We start from the raw sequence: 15,461 nt of genomic DNA on the forward strand, positions 1-15,461 counted from the left end.
TCCGCTCTCAATTTGGGGCTATCTCCCCCTGCAGGGGGGCCCGGCCAAGCTTCTCGGCTGGTCAGCCACCCAGACGAGGGGCCGGCTTAAACGTCCACTCTGGTCTTGAGAGTAGGAACCGCACCAAAGGGAAGGTCCACCTACGGTCAGGCTTGAGGCCTCACAGGCCAGTCCCCCACCCACTGCTCTGGGGTCCCTGCAAGGAGGCAGAGGGGAAAGTGCTGGGACAGGAGCTGAGGGACAAGGATTTGCATCTAGGACCTGCCATTTAATGTACCTGGGCATACCGTTCTCCCTTGGAGCCCGAGTTTGCTAATCAAGCATAGTGGGATAACAAAATCCGTCTTCCGGGGTGGTGGTGAGGACTCGGTTTGAGTAGGATGGGAGGCAGGTAAAGACGCCAAGCCCAGGCCTGGTTCCCAGAAGGGAGCCCCGAGCTCACCTCTGAATACGTCATGTGGGAATGGGGTGGCCTGGGGAGAAGGCCCAGTGGTCAGGGGAGTGACCGGGTGGCGGCCTGTCCTCAGCTGCCACGGCTGCCCGTGGCCAGGCCTGGCGGGAGCCCAGTGGCCAGGTCTGTGGTGGAAGGGCTCTGCGAGCAGGGGTTTCGTAGGGACGGGGCGGGTGTGTGTCCATACGTTGAACCCCAGAGCGAGAGAACTCAGGCACTCAGTCTCCTCTCCGGCAGAGGGTCTGAGCTGAATCTACAGCACCGTGTGCCTCTCAATTCCAACTCAGCGGGGGCGCGGGAGCTCCGAGGGCCAGTTCCTGAGGCCGACCTCCTGCACTCAGATACCCCTCCCCAGCCGCGTTCATCCCATGAAGGAGCTTAGGATTTATTTTCTGTCCGCTCTTTTTCAGTGTTTAGTCAAGTATATCCAAATAACGAAGCCTGGATGGCATTTAAAGAAGGAAATCTGATACCAACTACTTGTTCACTTGTTTAAGTCAAGGAGGGTCTAGGCCGAAGGTACGTTCTTGAGTCAAGTACTAGGAAATGACATTATAAAAAGAGCGGTCACTAGTGGCAACATTCAGATCACACAGACCTGTTTCCGTCCGTGCTTGCCCAAATGCCTGAAAACATACACTGTTGTTTTTGTTTTCTTTTTTTTTTTTTTTTTTTAAGATTAATTACTGCTCACCAGAACCCTTAGGACAATTCTTCTGAGTTTGGAAGGCAGTGGTCAAAAAAGTGGAATCCGTACCGGTTTTCTGCACCTGCAGCTCTCTTTTGGCTTGTTCCAGGATGGACTTGATTGCTTCATCGGACCCGGTCTCGGAGGCTCGGATCCGGGTCGTGATGTTACCTGCAGGGAGAAGCCATACCAATGACATCAAGCCCACCCGTGGGACAACAACCAAAAAAATCAGTGCTGCACGAAGATGTCATTCTGATCAATAGCTCCCGAGTTGAGGCCGGTGACGGTTACGGAGGCAGGCGTGGCCTCCCCTTTACCCGTATCTGCTGTGCGTGCAACTTCACAGCAGGTACTGCGGCCCCGCGCAGGAAGGGCTCCTGCTGAATCTCCCTGGTGTTATCTGGCCAGCGGGACAAGCTCTCACGTTTAGCCAAACTGGACGGCACCCGTGGGCTGGGGCCAGGGAGAGCACGTCACTTAATCCGGCACAAAAACAGACGAGGGATTAAAAGGCAGTGGTGCCCGTGAGCCCTTTAAACGCAGCCTCAACGGCTGTCTTGGCCTGGGACTACGCTCGAGGTTCTGTGCGCCTGTGGGACGCCGGGATCGCAAAGAGCAGAGATGGGAGAGGAGGGGGCAGGGCTGAGGCTGATTGCCTATCGGTCATTCGCACGTACAAGGTGAAGAGGGTGAAGATTTAACATTTCGGCTCTATCATCCCATGCCGGGTCTTAAAAATTCGTGAACGAGGACAGAAGCCTGCAGAGATTCCCTCCAGGGCAAGAATTCCGTCTCTGGGTCACAGGGGGACGCTCTGCAGAGTAGCCACATGCACAGAGGCACCGAAGCTACTGCGGCCGGGGGCGGGGGCGGGGGGGGGGGAGCTGGCCCCAGTTCTTTCTGGAAGCCTTCCGCGTATTTTCATCCTCCACTTCCCTGCTAAGTAAGGCCACCGCCGCACCAAACCACTGCCAGACAAGCACACCGCTGGGGCGCGGCCCCTGTGAAGATGCAGCGCCCAGGAGCACAGTGGGGGTTGGCTCGCCAGGGCCCAGAGGAGAACCGATAATGACACTGGGGATCTGTCCACTCCGTAGCACCTTTAACGTATTTCAGAGTTAAAAGGAAGTACGAGGAAGCAGCAGTATCTCATTGCCTCGGTCACCTGATTTTTCTCAGAGCGAAAGTCGTTAGCTCTTGGCTGCTTCTGAGAAAACGGGGAAAGGTGTAATTTGCACCTGAGCGGGGGCTGGGCTGGTCCGGGGTGGGGGTGGGGGTGGGGGCTGGTTCTTAGCGGTGCTTCCCCGCCTCACCTCTTGCGCACCCAGTAGGGTGTGGGCAGCTGGGGAGGAAGGGACCGTGCGTACTTGAACCCGTGCTTTGTTTTATACTTACTAGCTGTTTTTCCATCAGGTTCCAGGCCAGAATCACACTGCACAGTTTTAACCCAAATGCACAGCTAAGGACATGCTGCTTCCTAGGTTTTTACTAACTGCAAAGAAAAACACCTGCCTGCGACATACCTTCAGACCCATTTCTTCGTTTCGGTACTTCCTGAAATAGTCTGTTCAGGCTCTGGCCTGGATTCTCTGTTGAAAAACAAGTGTGGTAAGAACAAAACAATCAGGGGGACGGTGGCGTTGACGCTACGGGCTGTGTGACATGACGTCTGAGCCTCCTGTCACTACAGAAAGGGCTCAGGGCTTCCTGTACACCTCGGGAGGTACTAGAAACTTCGAGAGGCCCTTCCCTGGCTGGCCGGCCCGCAGAGGCCAAGGCCCTGCTGTGGAAGATCAGACAGACCTAAGGAGTGGCCCAAGGCACCGAAGCCGTGAGGGTCAAAGGGAGGGGGCACCGCCTGCCGCCGAGCGCGTCGCCCACCAGCCCCCGGCACAAAGCTCACATTAATCATCCAAAGACAGTCAATTTCAGTTAACATCGCCACAGAAAGCTCAACGTGCCCTGTGCAAATCGACGCTCCTGGAAGCGTCTCCCTTCCCTGTTTGCTGCGTCTCCAGTGTGTCTGGTAAGACTACCCTTCTCTACCACTGCTGGTCGAGCGGAATGATCCCGTCGTTCGGGAGGGAAGGGGATTCTTTCAATCAGGGATAGGAGTGGCTGTCTTTTTGTGGAGGGTGGGGGAGGAAGGCGGTTTTCATAGAGCTTTCACGGATCTTACTCAAGGCAGGCTGGTGTCTGGCTGGTTTCGGCTAAAGGAACCACTAATGGAAGGTCACACCGGGAGAGAGCTGGCCACGGGACACACCCCCCGTGTGCGTGGGAAGAGGAGGGGCACGTGGCTGCTGCTGCTGTGCTGGGGCCGGGCGCTACCCGAGGGCTCCTCCCACGTGAGGCCAGCGCCCACCGCCAATCGGACCGCTGGACGCGACACGCGTCGGGACGTTGTACAGGATGCGATTCCGTCCGATTTGACGGGTGGCACTTTGGTTCTGAGTTTACTACATGCGGGGGGCTGAGCGAGTGTCAGAGGCCAGGCCCCCCGTATCTGTCGGCTCCGGCTCATGCCGCCGACCTTCGGACCCCAGAGATGGTAGCGGCGAACGGAATTTTTTACCTGCTATGATGCACGGATGTTTCAGCTCACACACACGCGCACGCGCACTCACACACAACTCCGTGCCGGGCTCGCACGCTGGCACCACCCCGCGAGAGCCTCTCACCTCTTTGTCTGCCTTGGATGCTGCGAAGAGCCAGGATGTTCTGCTCGTCCGAGAGGAACTGCTTCATCTTGTGAAAGGGCTCCTTGCCGCGAACGGTCAGTTTATTCCATGGCTTGGGCCGGGCCAGAATCTCGCTCACGGACCCTTGAGACAGTCCCAAGACATAATGTCCGAAAATGCGCTGTCCGATATTGTGCTTGATCAACTGCTCCTTCACCTGCCGGGCGATTTCCGCAGTGTCTATCTCCTCGCCCTCGGAGACGCTCCCAGCACTTTCTGACTGGCTGGGAGACGGGGCCATGCCATTTACATCTGGGCTTTGTTGTAATGGACTTTGGGAAGATATGGAGTTTGTGCTGTATGGACCTGTTGAAAAAATCACGCTTGTGCTTCCTGCTTCCTGCATGGCCTTGGAGTAGAAGGACTGCATTAGCTGTCGCTGGAGGAGAGAGTTTAGTGCAAATTTTCCCGTAGAAGCCAGGGGCAGGCTGGGGCTTGCCAGGGATGAGCTGAAAAAGTCTTGCGTTAACCCCGTTGGTGAGAACTGGTGTGTACCATTAGTATTGGAAGCCTGCTCCCCCGTGTTGCGGGGCAACTGAGGAGGAGGGGAGGCCGGCAAAGGTCCAGGACGCTGACTCTCAGGCTGGTCTTTCCCTTTTCTCCTGGCTGACCCTACAAGGAAGGGCAAACATAATGCATTATGGGGGATTCAAAAGGGAAAAAAAACCAAGACCAAAATGCAGAGTTTGCCCCACAAAAGGGAAAAAAAAAAACCAAAAAGTGCAGATTTTACAAGGGCCAATGAGGTGTGTTGGTCTGTTTTTCAATTGAATTTTTAAATTAGCCAAACGAGGCCCCCCGAAACAAGCAACATGCATTTCATGTTTGCACCTTTCTTGTACGTTGCAGCCTGGAGAGTCCCCTCGACATAGATTTAAAGTCCTAAAGTGACAAGGAGCCGGTACCACACACAGTAAAGAGTCGACAGGTCGCGGGGCCTCTGATCGGGCCGCTAGCATTCGAGCTATTACCAGAAGGGCCCCACCTGAGGAGCAGCAAACACTGACATTTTGGGACCAACGGGTTCTCTCACACCACTTGCTCTGAGGCGAATGCACTGTACCGAGTCCACTCGATCGAAGGCACGCACGTTTTAAGAACGAAATATCATCGGAGCCCGAGACACTGGTAAACGGTTTACCAGCTGCCAAAACCAGAAGCAGTCAGTGACGCCACCATTTTGGGACGAGCAAAGAAAGGCTAAGGACGGGGGATGCGCTCCCAAGGAAAACCTGACGAAGGAAGAAAAGCTCCACTGAGGCTGGAAGGGCCGGGCCTCCGCAAGCAGCCCCGGAAACACCACAAGAGAGAGAGGCCGCACAACTGGGAAAAGACCAGAAAAGCCAACATCCTCCGCGTGTCCCTCCTGGAAGTCCTGCAACACTGGCTCTAACTGACCTCCGCAGGCGCTCTGCGGCCACACATCCGGCCTTGACCATCTTTAAGCGGGGCGGGGAGGGGAGGGGAGGAGCAGTGAGGAGGACCAGGAGGAGACCAAGCACTCATTAGTCAAGGCTGTCATCAACCGGTGATGTTCCCGTCATGCATCGGCCCAGACTCACGGTTCACCTTCCTCTTCCTCGACCCCCGGAAGGGACCGAGCACGGCACGCGACGCCGTCCACCTACCGCTCAGGTCGCTGTTGGAGATGCGCAGCGCGGCATTCTCGGACTGCAGCGAGCGGTTCTTCTCCAGCAGCAGCACCTCCAGGGGCTTGGATGCGTCCTAGATGGGGCAGAGCAGGGCTCACCGCGGGGCCGGCCACCCTCCCGCTCCCCGGGGCCACCGGAACCCCACACCCCCTGCTCCGATGGCTCGTGCGCCCGACTCGGCTGACTCCGATACGTTACAGAGATCTGCCTTCCCCTGAAGATGGTCACGCGCACGTGGGAAACGCTCGAGTTCCTTTGCAAAGGAATGCGTCCCACCTGGAGCTTTTACGTCTTCTTTTACATCCACGTGGCTTCTAGACAACTAATCATGCTCTATTCCGTCCCCACGCCCAGGGAGTCTAGACCTGTGCCCCATCGGGCATTAGAACTGGCTGTCCGAAGGTCACTGCAGAGGTTGCCAGCCCCAAAGAGTCAGCTGCCGTCTGGGCATCAGGAGTGGGCTTCTGTTTGGTGCCTCAAAGTCTACGCGGCCACCAGGTAGACGATGTGCCGCTGTCATCTTGCCCCGTCCCTTTTCCACGTGAGGCAGCAGATAATAAAAGCCAGTCCATTTTGGGCGGGTCTCTGACATAATCTAAGACTGTTTTTAGCCATGTTCTTAGTGCCCGCCCGAGTTAAATCACAGTGTCACGTGAACTGAGTTACCAGTTTGGAAAACACTGACTCTTCTCTTCTTGCCTCTTTTTACATTAAAGATAACGTGCCTGAACTTGCTTAAGGTTCCTGAGAAATTGCTCGTCAGCTGCAGGTGGGAGGTTTCATAGACATTTCGAGCTCGTGATGCTCGCCCGGGGACGGACGAGTGAGCACGGCGAGCTGACCCTCGCACACACTGAAAGCAAATGAGACCGTGTACCTGTGTCCCAGCTCCCTCGGACGGTGCAAACTCCATGGATTTCAGAATGCTGTGAAGAGCAAGACAGAGCAGTCATTTCCCCCGTGTACCTTTGACGACCGCCACACTCACGAGCACTGACATCAGTTTCCTGCACTCCAGGAACCGAGGAACCGAGAGCTCTAACCACCTCCCTGGCAGCATTATCATCTGATAGTGTCTCTAGAATAGCTATTCAACTAGCAGTTGGCCCGCAAAAGTTTCTTGCCCAGCATGTAAATCATTCCATATGGAATCACACCAGGGCTGTTCAGAGTATAATTTTAAAGTTGAACACAGACATAACATTGTTGCAAGTGGAATGTATTTGTCAAGCCTACAGGGAATGTTAAGGTTGTAAGAAGGAAGCCAGGGAGAGAAAGCTCATCCCTCCTACCTGCTCCCGGGGCCAGACGCTCGCTCGGTGCCTGGCACCTGGGCCCCCGGGGGAAATGGTCAAAGAGCAAGTCCCAAGTTGGATGGCTCAAAGGCTGGTCGCAGACCTACTCTGTAGCCCCTGGTGGTGTGGGGGAGCAGGACTATTTCTCCTTTGTCCTCGTTATCACTGAAATCACTTCGTCCAGGCCTGTTTCAACAAGTCCCACAGCCAAGTTGAGTGCAGGTGCCCAGAACCACTATTTAAGGGGACACCCTTTCCTTTCTGTGAGTCCACATGGCCCCAGGAGCTCGGGAAGGTGAGTGAGAGCCTCCGTAGTCCCAGGCAGTGGGCCACCTGTGCTCTCCCAGAGTTCTTATGGCTGTGACTCTGGCCCCTGCCCTCTTTAAGCTCCACGGAAGTGTCAGAGAGAGAGCATGGTGTAAAAACGCCCAGGGCCCCAGGAGACCACGCTCTGCCATTGCCACCGTGGCAGCCAGTAAGGAGCTGACGGCTTAGTCTATCTGTGGTTATATCTTCAGAGTGGCCCTCGTCACGTAGACTAAGAAAACAGGAACGGAAGAGCAGCTGCAGGGAGGGGTGGAGCGGGGGGAGGGAACCTCATAATTTTATTTTATGGTGAGCTATTGAAAATAATAAGAACTCGGGGCCCCACTGCATCAGCCAGGAGAGAAGTGACGAGCAGTCTGGAACTTGTCTTTTTTTATGGCCTTCGTGTGCGCAACTATATTCTTGTCTGAGATCTTTAACATCGTGTAACAAAAGACCGGAGTGAGTCTATGAGCTTAGACCCCAAATACCAGTATCTTTTCAATTTATTCAGCAAATCTTTACCGATGACCTGTTAGGTGCCTGGCACTCGAGAGGATCGGAGCCACTCTGCCCCTCACCCGTGTGGACTCCGTCGGCCGTCATGTGCGTAGAAGACAAAATCCAAAGAGTGTGTGAAAGTGAAAACCTGGTGGGTCCCCCTGGCGGCAGAAACCCCATTGGGTCGGAGACGGGGTCTGTCTCAGGAGGAGTCAGTGTCTCACAAAGGCCTGGAAGGAGCAGGGTATTTTACAGACCACCAAGGTGGGCACGGAGCCCGCGGAGGGGACGGGTATGGGGACTGAGGCGTGTGTTTGGGAGGGCACTTGGGTTGAACACATTTCAGCAGCAAAGCCATCCCAATGGGGCGTTCGGATGCAGACGTGGGGCTGAGGTGGGGCCTTGGTGCGCGCAGGTGCGACAGAAAGGGCCTCCAGGAACACGGGTGCGGTTCTGGGAGGGGCCGGGGGCTGGCGTGCAGCCGCTGGGCTGGGGGCGAAGGCCTTCGCATCAGAGTTTTCTGACTCAACACTAGAAGGCACACAATGTTTCCTTTTGCGTGGGAGGAAGAGAGGGAGGAGGGGACGTGGGGACGGGAGAGGCAGATCTAGAAGGCCGGACGGGTAAGTAACGAATGCCCCACGGCTGGATCTGCATGTCGGCAGGTGTACTGGTGGCCACGGAGGGGTTGCGAGGCTGCCTGTGGCCAGAGGGGGCGAGACTGTGCGGGGAGAGCCGCGCTGGGCGCGGGGCTGGGGAGCCGCCTGCAGGCAACTCCCTTGGGAGGCCGGAGGCGTTCGTGGCCCAGCCAGGGCGATGGGAGACCTGGTGGCAAGAAGGTCGAGGAGGCCTTCCCGTGGGCATTTTTGGCAAACCCGAGGGATCATTAAGAATACAAAGAACAGCATGGCAAGGGGGTGTGGCCTATTTTAAAAGGAGAAGTTAAAAACGTCAGCAAGAGAGAGGAGCTGGTGGGTCGGCAGGGGAGGGGGAGGGGGCCCGAGGTGCAGGGGGAGGGTCAGCCCGGAGAGGTGGGAGGGAGATGCCTGGGTCAGAGCGGGGATCCGGAGGCCAAGGGGGAGGCTGCGGGACGCCAGGAGGTCTGCGGAGGGGTTGGCGGGGAGCAGAAGGACCCTCATTCCAGCAGCAGGGGAGAGCACAGGCCTGGAGGGCCGGGTGGCTGTCTTCGCAGTGTTTGAGGGCCCAGCCACAGAGGCAGGGACGCTCAGGGACAGACTCTGCAGTCAGACTGGGGAAGAGGGCCCTTTGCACTGTGGGGGCTGCCCATGAACTCCAGGGCTGGGCGACCTTGGGGGGGGGGCAGGGAGTCTGAGACGGCAGGGGGAGGTGGGGAGGCAGGGAGGCCAGGCGTGGGGAGGGGACTTCACCTTGAGAGTGTAAACGTTAGCACTGGAGGGGTGACAGGCTTTTAGCTGTTGCCTCTCGGAGGGGAAACTGGACACTGGGAGAAGAAAGTCCTGGCACCTGCAGGTGGGCAGGGGGTGGGAGGCCACGGGAACTCTTTCGACGGGAAAGCATTTCCCTGCTCTGCTCCTGTTCAGGGAACTTCTGTCTGCAACACGGCCCTGTGTTTTATAATTGCTTGAAAGGCAACGTCTCCCTTGATTCTGTGCGTGCTGGCCTACTTTAAACGCGCAGAGTTTTATGGAAAGTCCGGAGAATTCAGGCACAGGCCTGAGTGCAAACGCCCACGGCTCTGGGCGGCCCGGGGCAAGGACCCGTGGCTGGTCCCCCCACCCATTCCTGGTGCAGAGTCTCCTGAGCAAATGTCGCTGAGGAGCCCCGAATGGCGGGTGGCCGAGCAGGCGTCTCCACACTTACCTTAGTTCTTTCTTCACTTCCTCATAGTCAGCCTGTCCTTTGAGTTTTTCTTCCAGTTGCTGCAAACAGAGGAACTTTATTAGTGGCTGTGTCTGAAACAGGTGGGCGGACTTGGCTATGAAACAAATGTCTGTGCCCCCCCCCCCCCAAATTCGTGTATCGCATCCCGACCCCCAAGGTGATGGTGTGAGGAGGCGGGGTCTTCGGGGGTGACGGGGGCGTGAGGGGGGAGCCCCATGGATGACACCAGCACCCTCATCAAAGAGACCCCGCAGAGCTCCCTTGCCCTGCTAGGAATGTGAGGACACAGTGGGCGGACAGACGGCAGTCCGTGAACCAGGAGAGGAGCCCTCACCGTATGCGGAATTTGTCAGAGCCTTGATGCTGGACTTCCCAGCCTCCAGAACTCTGAGAATAAAATGTTTGTGGCTTAAACCCCTGGTTTAGGATGTTGTGTTATGGCAGCCTGTGTGGACTGGGACAGCCATCGCCGACTGCACTCCCTCTAAGCCATCCAGCCGTCCCCGAGGGGGAACGCCGGCACCTAGAAATGAATGGTGGTGACACGTGGGGTCGCCTTTTGGCTCTCACGCTTCCGGTCCGGCGCACGCGCGCACGTGTGTGTGTGTGTGTGTGTGTGTGTGTGTGTGTGTGTGTGAACGGGCACGGTCGGGTGTGAATGGGCCCGCGTGCAGGCGTGGTCACACACAGTGTAGCATAAAACTTAACCGAGGTGGGACAAGGCTTTACGTAAATGGAAAACAGAACAAGAAAAGGCCATTTTGTATGAAATACCGCAAACAGGACGGAGAGAAGTTCTCAGCACTTTAAAATCAGTGCGTGGCTTTTCCCGAAATATATTAGGCAAGCTGACACAGGCAGTCAGTCGCACATCAACACCTCTGGCGGGGACCCTGCTGACAAGGGGCTCGAGCCCTTCGTCGTGGAGCGCTGGCATTGGGAAAGAAGAGCATTTGTACTCCCAGACCCCCCGCCCCCCCAGATGTGGGCATTTTAGGAGTGGAGACCCATTGAGCTGGTCGGTCTTTCTGTCGGAATCCCACGGGAGGACCCTCGGAGGGCAGCTGGCCAGCAGGGCCAAGGCGGGGCATAGCCGACTCCCTGGCCCTCGCGTGCCCTTCAGAGGGAAGGCGAGGTGACACGCTCCCCTGATAGGATGACACTCTGATGTGCTCCATCAGGGTCTGCGAACTCACGGGGCATTGATGTAATCGGTTTGCACAGAGCTCTGCAGGGCTTTCTTGCCAGGAGAGGCCGTTAGCTGTGGGTGGTGGGCAGAGGGCGCGCTCCTCCGTGAGGGTGTTTGGACTAGTTCGCTTTTGACCCCCCGCAAAGGGGAAGGAGACAGACTCAGCTGGGGCAGGGGATGGCAGACGATTTAGCAGGTTTCCAGGCCTGGGGGGGGGGAATCGACAGTGCCTTCCCATCTACAGGGTTCTGTGTGGCCAGCCACGACCACAGCTACAGTCTAAGTCCGGCTGAGAATGTTCTAGAGTTTGGGGAGGACACGCCCACAATCTGCCTGCTGTTCGAGGATTCGGGTGTTCTGTAAGCTAAACTCATTTCGCTCCTCTTTTCCTGTCGTCTTTGCGGGCAGTTTCTTGTGTGTTTCCATGGTGTAAAACTGCTCTGCCCTAGTTCCTTTTAATGACCCCTTGTCAACCTCCTAACGGTTTCTCGTCCTAGTCAAACGGCGTCCTAGTCAAATGGGGGTAGCGTGCAGTCACATTCCCACACCAGGGTCTCTGCGGGTGCTCTTGAAGAAGCGGTTATTTCACTCCCCTACGATCGCGTGCAGGGAGCACTCCCAGACAAAAGGTGATCTGGCACCAGGCCGGAGGTCAGGGATGCTGGATTTGGGACACACGCACAACTTGGTCGTGTTCAGGGAACGCGAGACAGACAGGAGGGAGGGCAGGGAGAAGGGAAAATACGGAGCGCTTCCGAACCCGGTGCGGCACGGAACCTGGAATCAGTTCCGTCACTCCTGAGCTGGACACCTTGGGGCTCGGTAATGAGTGTTTCATCCGTGAAATACGGGAAGGGCAGCAACAACCTCAAAGGGCCAAGCGGAAGAGCACGGGGCAAGGTCCTGGTGCAGATGAGGCACCACAGGGCCTTTGATGTGGGGCTGTCATCACGGCCCAGCCTCCCAGGGAGCATGGCTTTGCAGACCTGTGATGGGCCCTAATTAGAAGGTTTTAGGACTGGAGCTGTGTAACTTGGTCGGATGTGACATTTTTCGCTGAGAACTGAATAGCTTTTGCTGAAATTTGTCACCCCCCTGGGGGCATCTTAATCAAGAAGAACCTAAGACCGCATCTGTAAACCTCTGATGTTCATTTCTTTGGGCAGATGATTGGATGCGGGCTGGCGGGGCCGCCTGACAGAGCCTGTCCTGACCCGTGAGCACCTCGAGCCCGTCTTCACCACGGTCTCTGGGGAGTGCGATGTCCCCAGAGCCACACTCGTAGTGGCGTGAAGGGGCAGGAGGCACACGGCCTGTGGTACCAGATGTGCCCACCGTGGAAAAAAGATCAATGGTCCTCTGCTTGGGCTTCAGACCAGAAACTCCCTGCTGGGTGCCTGCAAAGTCTAGTTTCCAAAACTCTCAATCTGGAAAGGCAACAGGTGCTCCGTCTGTCGTTCTCTGTGGAGGAAGGCTCCGCTCCGATTTCGCTGGTGCTCCTCGGGGTGGGCCGGGTTCCGTGCCCCAAACGCGATCTCATTTAATGGTGGCATCGCTTCTGCAGAGGTGGCTGTCTGCCCAGAGAGCAAACGTGTCACTGGGTTCTACCATCAGACCTAGTTAGAGCAGAGGCCGGCCGCACCTGTCGGTAATTCCAGGAGGAACCGAGAAGGTGCGTGTGCTGAGGCCAGACCAGGCGCACCCTGGAAGCCTGGGCTCCGGAGCCCGACAGGTCAGGGCCAAGGCCTGGCTCTGCCACCTAGTTGCGGGGTGACCTTTAACAAGACACTGAACTCAGTTTCTTCATGTATAAAATGGGGGTCTTGGTGCACACGGTATAGTGGTTTGGGGAGGACTGGAGGAAACAATGCTAAGTGCTTGGCACGCGGCGAAACGCTTCGCAAATGGTTGTTACCGTTACCGTGGTTGCTAGGACTTTAACCCTGGGGGGTGGTACTGAATAGACTGTATGATTCTGGAAGGGACTCTCCAGTTCTGAATCCAGGGGCTCCCCTTATGGAGTTCTCCACATCCCAGCTCCCCGGCAGACCCACGGAGGAGGAGCACGGGTGCCCGGGGCAGCGCTGGCCGTGAAGTGCCGGTGGCAGGCAGGCAGTGCATCTAGTGTGTGCAGCATCTGGGAACCAGGGTATCTTCCGGAAAAGGTGCTTGGTGAAGGAACCCGCCTGGGCTTTAACAGAGAGGTGAGAAAAGGTCAAGGGTCAGAGATGGGCTGCCGGCCCACTCCTGGCCTGCAAGGGTGTCCCCTTGGGTGAGGGGCTCACGCCTGTCGGGCCTCACGCTCCTCATCTGGACGACGGGTTTTCAAAGGGCCGCGGCGAGGACACGCAGGACACACAAGTGCCCCTCTGAGAGGACCACGTGACGTGGGTCACGTCCGTTCAGTGACAGGGAGCACACACGTCGTTCCGGGAGCTCAGGAGGTGCTCGTCAAATTATCTTGAATTGCTAGACGAATTAATTATCCAGAGGAAGTGCTTAAGAACCTGGCTAAGCCTTGAAGAATTAAGGAAATTTAATTTGAAACGCAAGGCATACCGGCGTGTGGCAGACGGGTGCCACGTTTATAAAAGACGCCTCTTACTCAAGTTCTGACACGCCTGCCCCCTGTTTTAGGGCTGCCAAATGAAGGGGCCTCTGAGGCAGAGACCCTCGGCAAGGCCCTTCTTCTGGCCGGCACAGCAGGGGTCGGGCAGTAACATATCTCTGCCCCAACAGAGACGGTGGGCCGGTCAGGTGGGGGCACTGCCGTGGGCAGACGCCTCCGTCTTTCCTCCAGGGATGGTCAGAGCCAGGCTTTCAGCCATGTTTTCTTAGGAGTGACAGCGCCGGCCAGGGGCATCAGGGTGTGACCCCTGTCTTCACGGGGACCACCAGTCACGAATGAGGAGGTGTGACCGGGCTCCCGGTCCAGGGCGGTGGCGGTGGGGGCGGCGGCGGGGGGGGGGAGGGGTCTGAGGCCCAGCCCCTCAGGTAGACACTGCATGTCTGAGGTCCAGGCTTAGGATTCCACCTGCACGGGGAGCCCGTTTGGTCTCCACGGTTCCTACGCGAATTTAGGATCTACAGATGCTGGGTGTGGCGGGGTGGGGGGAAGCCCAGAGGGCCCTCGGGCACAAGGCCAGGCCGTGGAGGGGGAGTGACAGTTATACTGGAGGGCTCGCTCCCGGCACGGGTCACCGCCAGTTTCCACAAGCTGTGGTCCAGGTGTGACCTAGGCAGCCAACTCCTTCTCACGGAATGGCGCCATCACAGACCAGGAGGGCCCAGGCTCCGTGCTCAGGCCGCCTGGACGTTGCCTGTCACGGTCAGCGAGGTGTGCCGCGATCCGGGGCGGCCTGCAGGTGAAACGCCTCGGCCCATCTCCAGGTGGCCAGGGGCACGGGTGTCCTGCCAAGAGGACGCGTCGTAGGTTCCCGTAAGTAATCAGCTCCTGAAAACGTTTCCAGTAATGGGTCCGGGTTTACAGCCACTCTGGAGGAGCCCACTTGTGGCCTCCCGCTCCTACCTCAATCCTCACGTGGACCTCGAGGCCGCTAGCATGGAGCCCCTCAGGTTTTCAGAGACTGAGTCCAGCGTGCTCTCCCCCGGGGCCTCGCCACCGCGGCCGCGCAGATCGCCTCTGCTTCCTGCACCGGGGCCACCTTTGCCTCCTCTTCCCCACGGACACCCTCTTCTTTCCTCTCCCTGACTCTGTGCTCACAGCGTCTTCAAGATCCAGCCAGGACAAAGCTGTGGGGAGCTCGGTCCCGGGCTCCCTGCCGTCGGGACGTTTGAGGTTTGGGCTCGCCTGTGCCATCCAGGCTAAGTCAGTCCTGCTGGTGGGCAGGCGCGTGCACGGGCCTCTCTTCACCTCAGTGACCTCCTCCGTGAGACCGGATCACCATCACGCCTGCTCGTGTGGTGAGCCCGAGACATCGATGGGACGCTCACCGAAACAGGACGGAAGGCGGCCTCGGCGCAGAGTAAATCCGCTGCCGGGCGAGGGAACCTACGTGCCAAAGAGGCAGCGTCCAGGATCAAAGGCACCAAGTGAGTCTACGGAAGTGGTTGTTCCTTTTTTCCTGGCCCAACCCCCCGAGGGACAAAGCGAGCTCCACAGTGGCTCAGCAGAACCTTGCAGGAGATGGGGGTGAGGGGAACAGAGAGTTGGGGAGGCATGTGGTTTGGAGACAGCCTCCCCCAGGTGATGCTAATACACCTGCCCACCACCCCCTTAGTGGGAAGTACTCATCTTTAAAAAATATACCTTCTCCTAATGGGAGAACGGCATTCTTTTAGCTAGCCTTTCTTATAAATAGCCATTTTAAATGGAAGCTATTTATCGGGAGCTTTATTTTCTGTGCTTTAGCAAGTAGAGTGCAGGTGACTGCCTAATTATACTGCCTCCGTATTGAAGTGCTCCAACAGAAGACCACAGAATAGAGTTATCGAAAATAGCCGGCTTGTAATGGCAGTCGGGTTAGTTCATTAATTACAAATACGGAATTGGCCCGGACAAGTGGCACTGTGCTTGAGCACTTGTCAGATGAGACAGGAAGAAACATCACCCACGTCTGAGCGTGTTTCGGCGTCTAAGACTAGAGGGTATGCCGCTGCGCGTGGAGAGCGATGCGTTTAGGGTGAATCTGGCTCGAGAAAGCAGAGCACGGCGGGAAGAGAGACTGGAAAACATCCACCTGTCCATTTATCCTCACACGGTTGCCAATCGATCGTCGAGGCAAAGGGAGGAAATACTGGTTGCGAGAGAT

The 15,461-nt window shown here is 57.1% G+C and overlaps 1 protein-coding gene across 14 annotated transcripts in view; it reads right to left on the reverse strand.

The window, feature by feature from the left end:
* CUX1 (cut like homeobox 1) overlaps positions 1–15,461 on the reverse strand; it is a 377,703-nt gene that overhangs the window by 68,542 nt on the left and 293,700 nt on the right. For 6 of the 14 annotated variants that reach the window (XM_030300228.1, XM_030300232.2, XM_030300231.1 and 3 more), the window contains 6 exons: positions 9,480–9,538; positions 6,413–6,461; positions 5,512–5,608; positions 3,824–4,495; positions 2,666–2,731; positions 1,209–1,310 (listed from right to left, as the gene is read on the reverse strand). In XM_030300228.1, the coding sequence (XP_030156088.1) occupies positions 1,209–1,310; positions 2,666–2,731; positions 3,824–4,495; positions 5,512–5,608; positions 6,413–6,461; positions 9,480–9,538 (1,045 nt within the window). Of the gene's footprint in view, positions 1–1,145; positions 1,311–2,665; positions 2,732–3,823; positions 4,496–5,511; positions 5,609–6,412; positions 6,462–9,479; positions 9,539–15,461 lie in introns of all 14 variants that reach the window. The other 8 variants (XM_032591662.1, XM_030300237.1, XM_030300236.1 and 5 more) reach the window with 3 other exon arrangements.

This window comes from Lynx canadensis, chromosome E3, assembly GCF_007474595.2.
Source record: "Lynx canadensis isolate LIC74 chromosome E3, mLynCan4.pri.v2, whole genome shotgun sequence".
NCBI lineage: Eukaryota > Metazoa > Chordata > Mammalia > Carnivora > Felidae > Lynx > Lynx canadensis.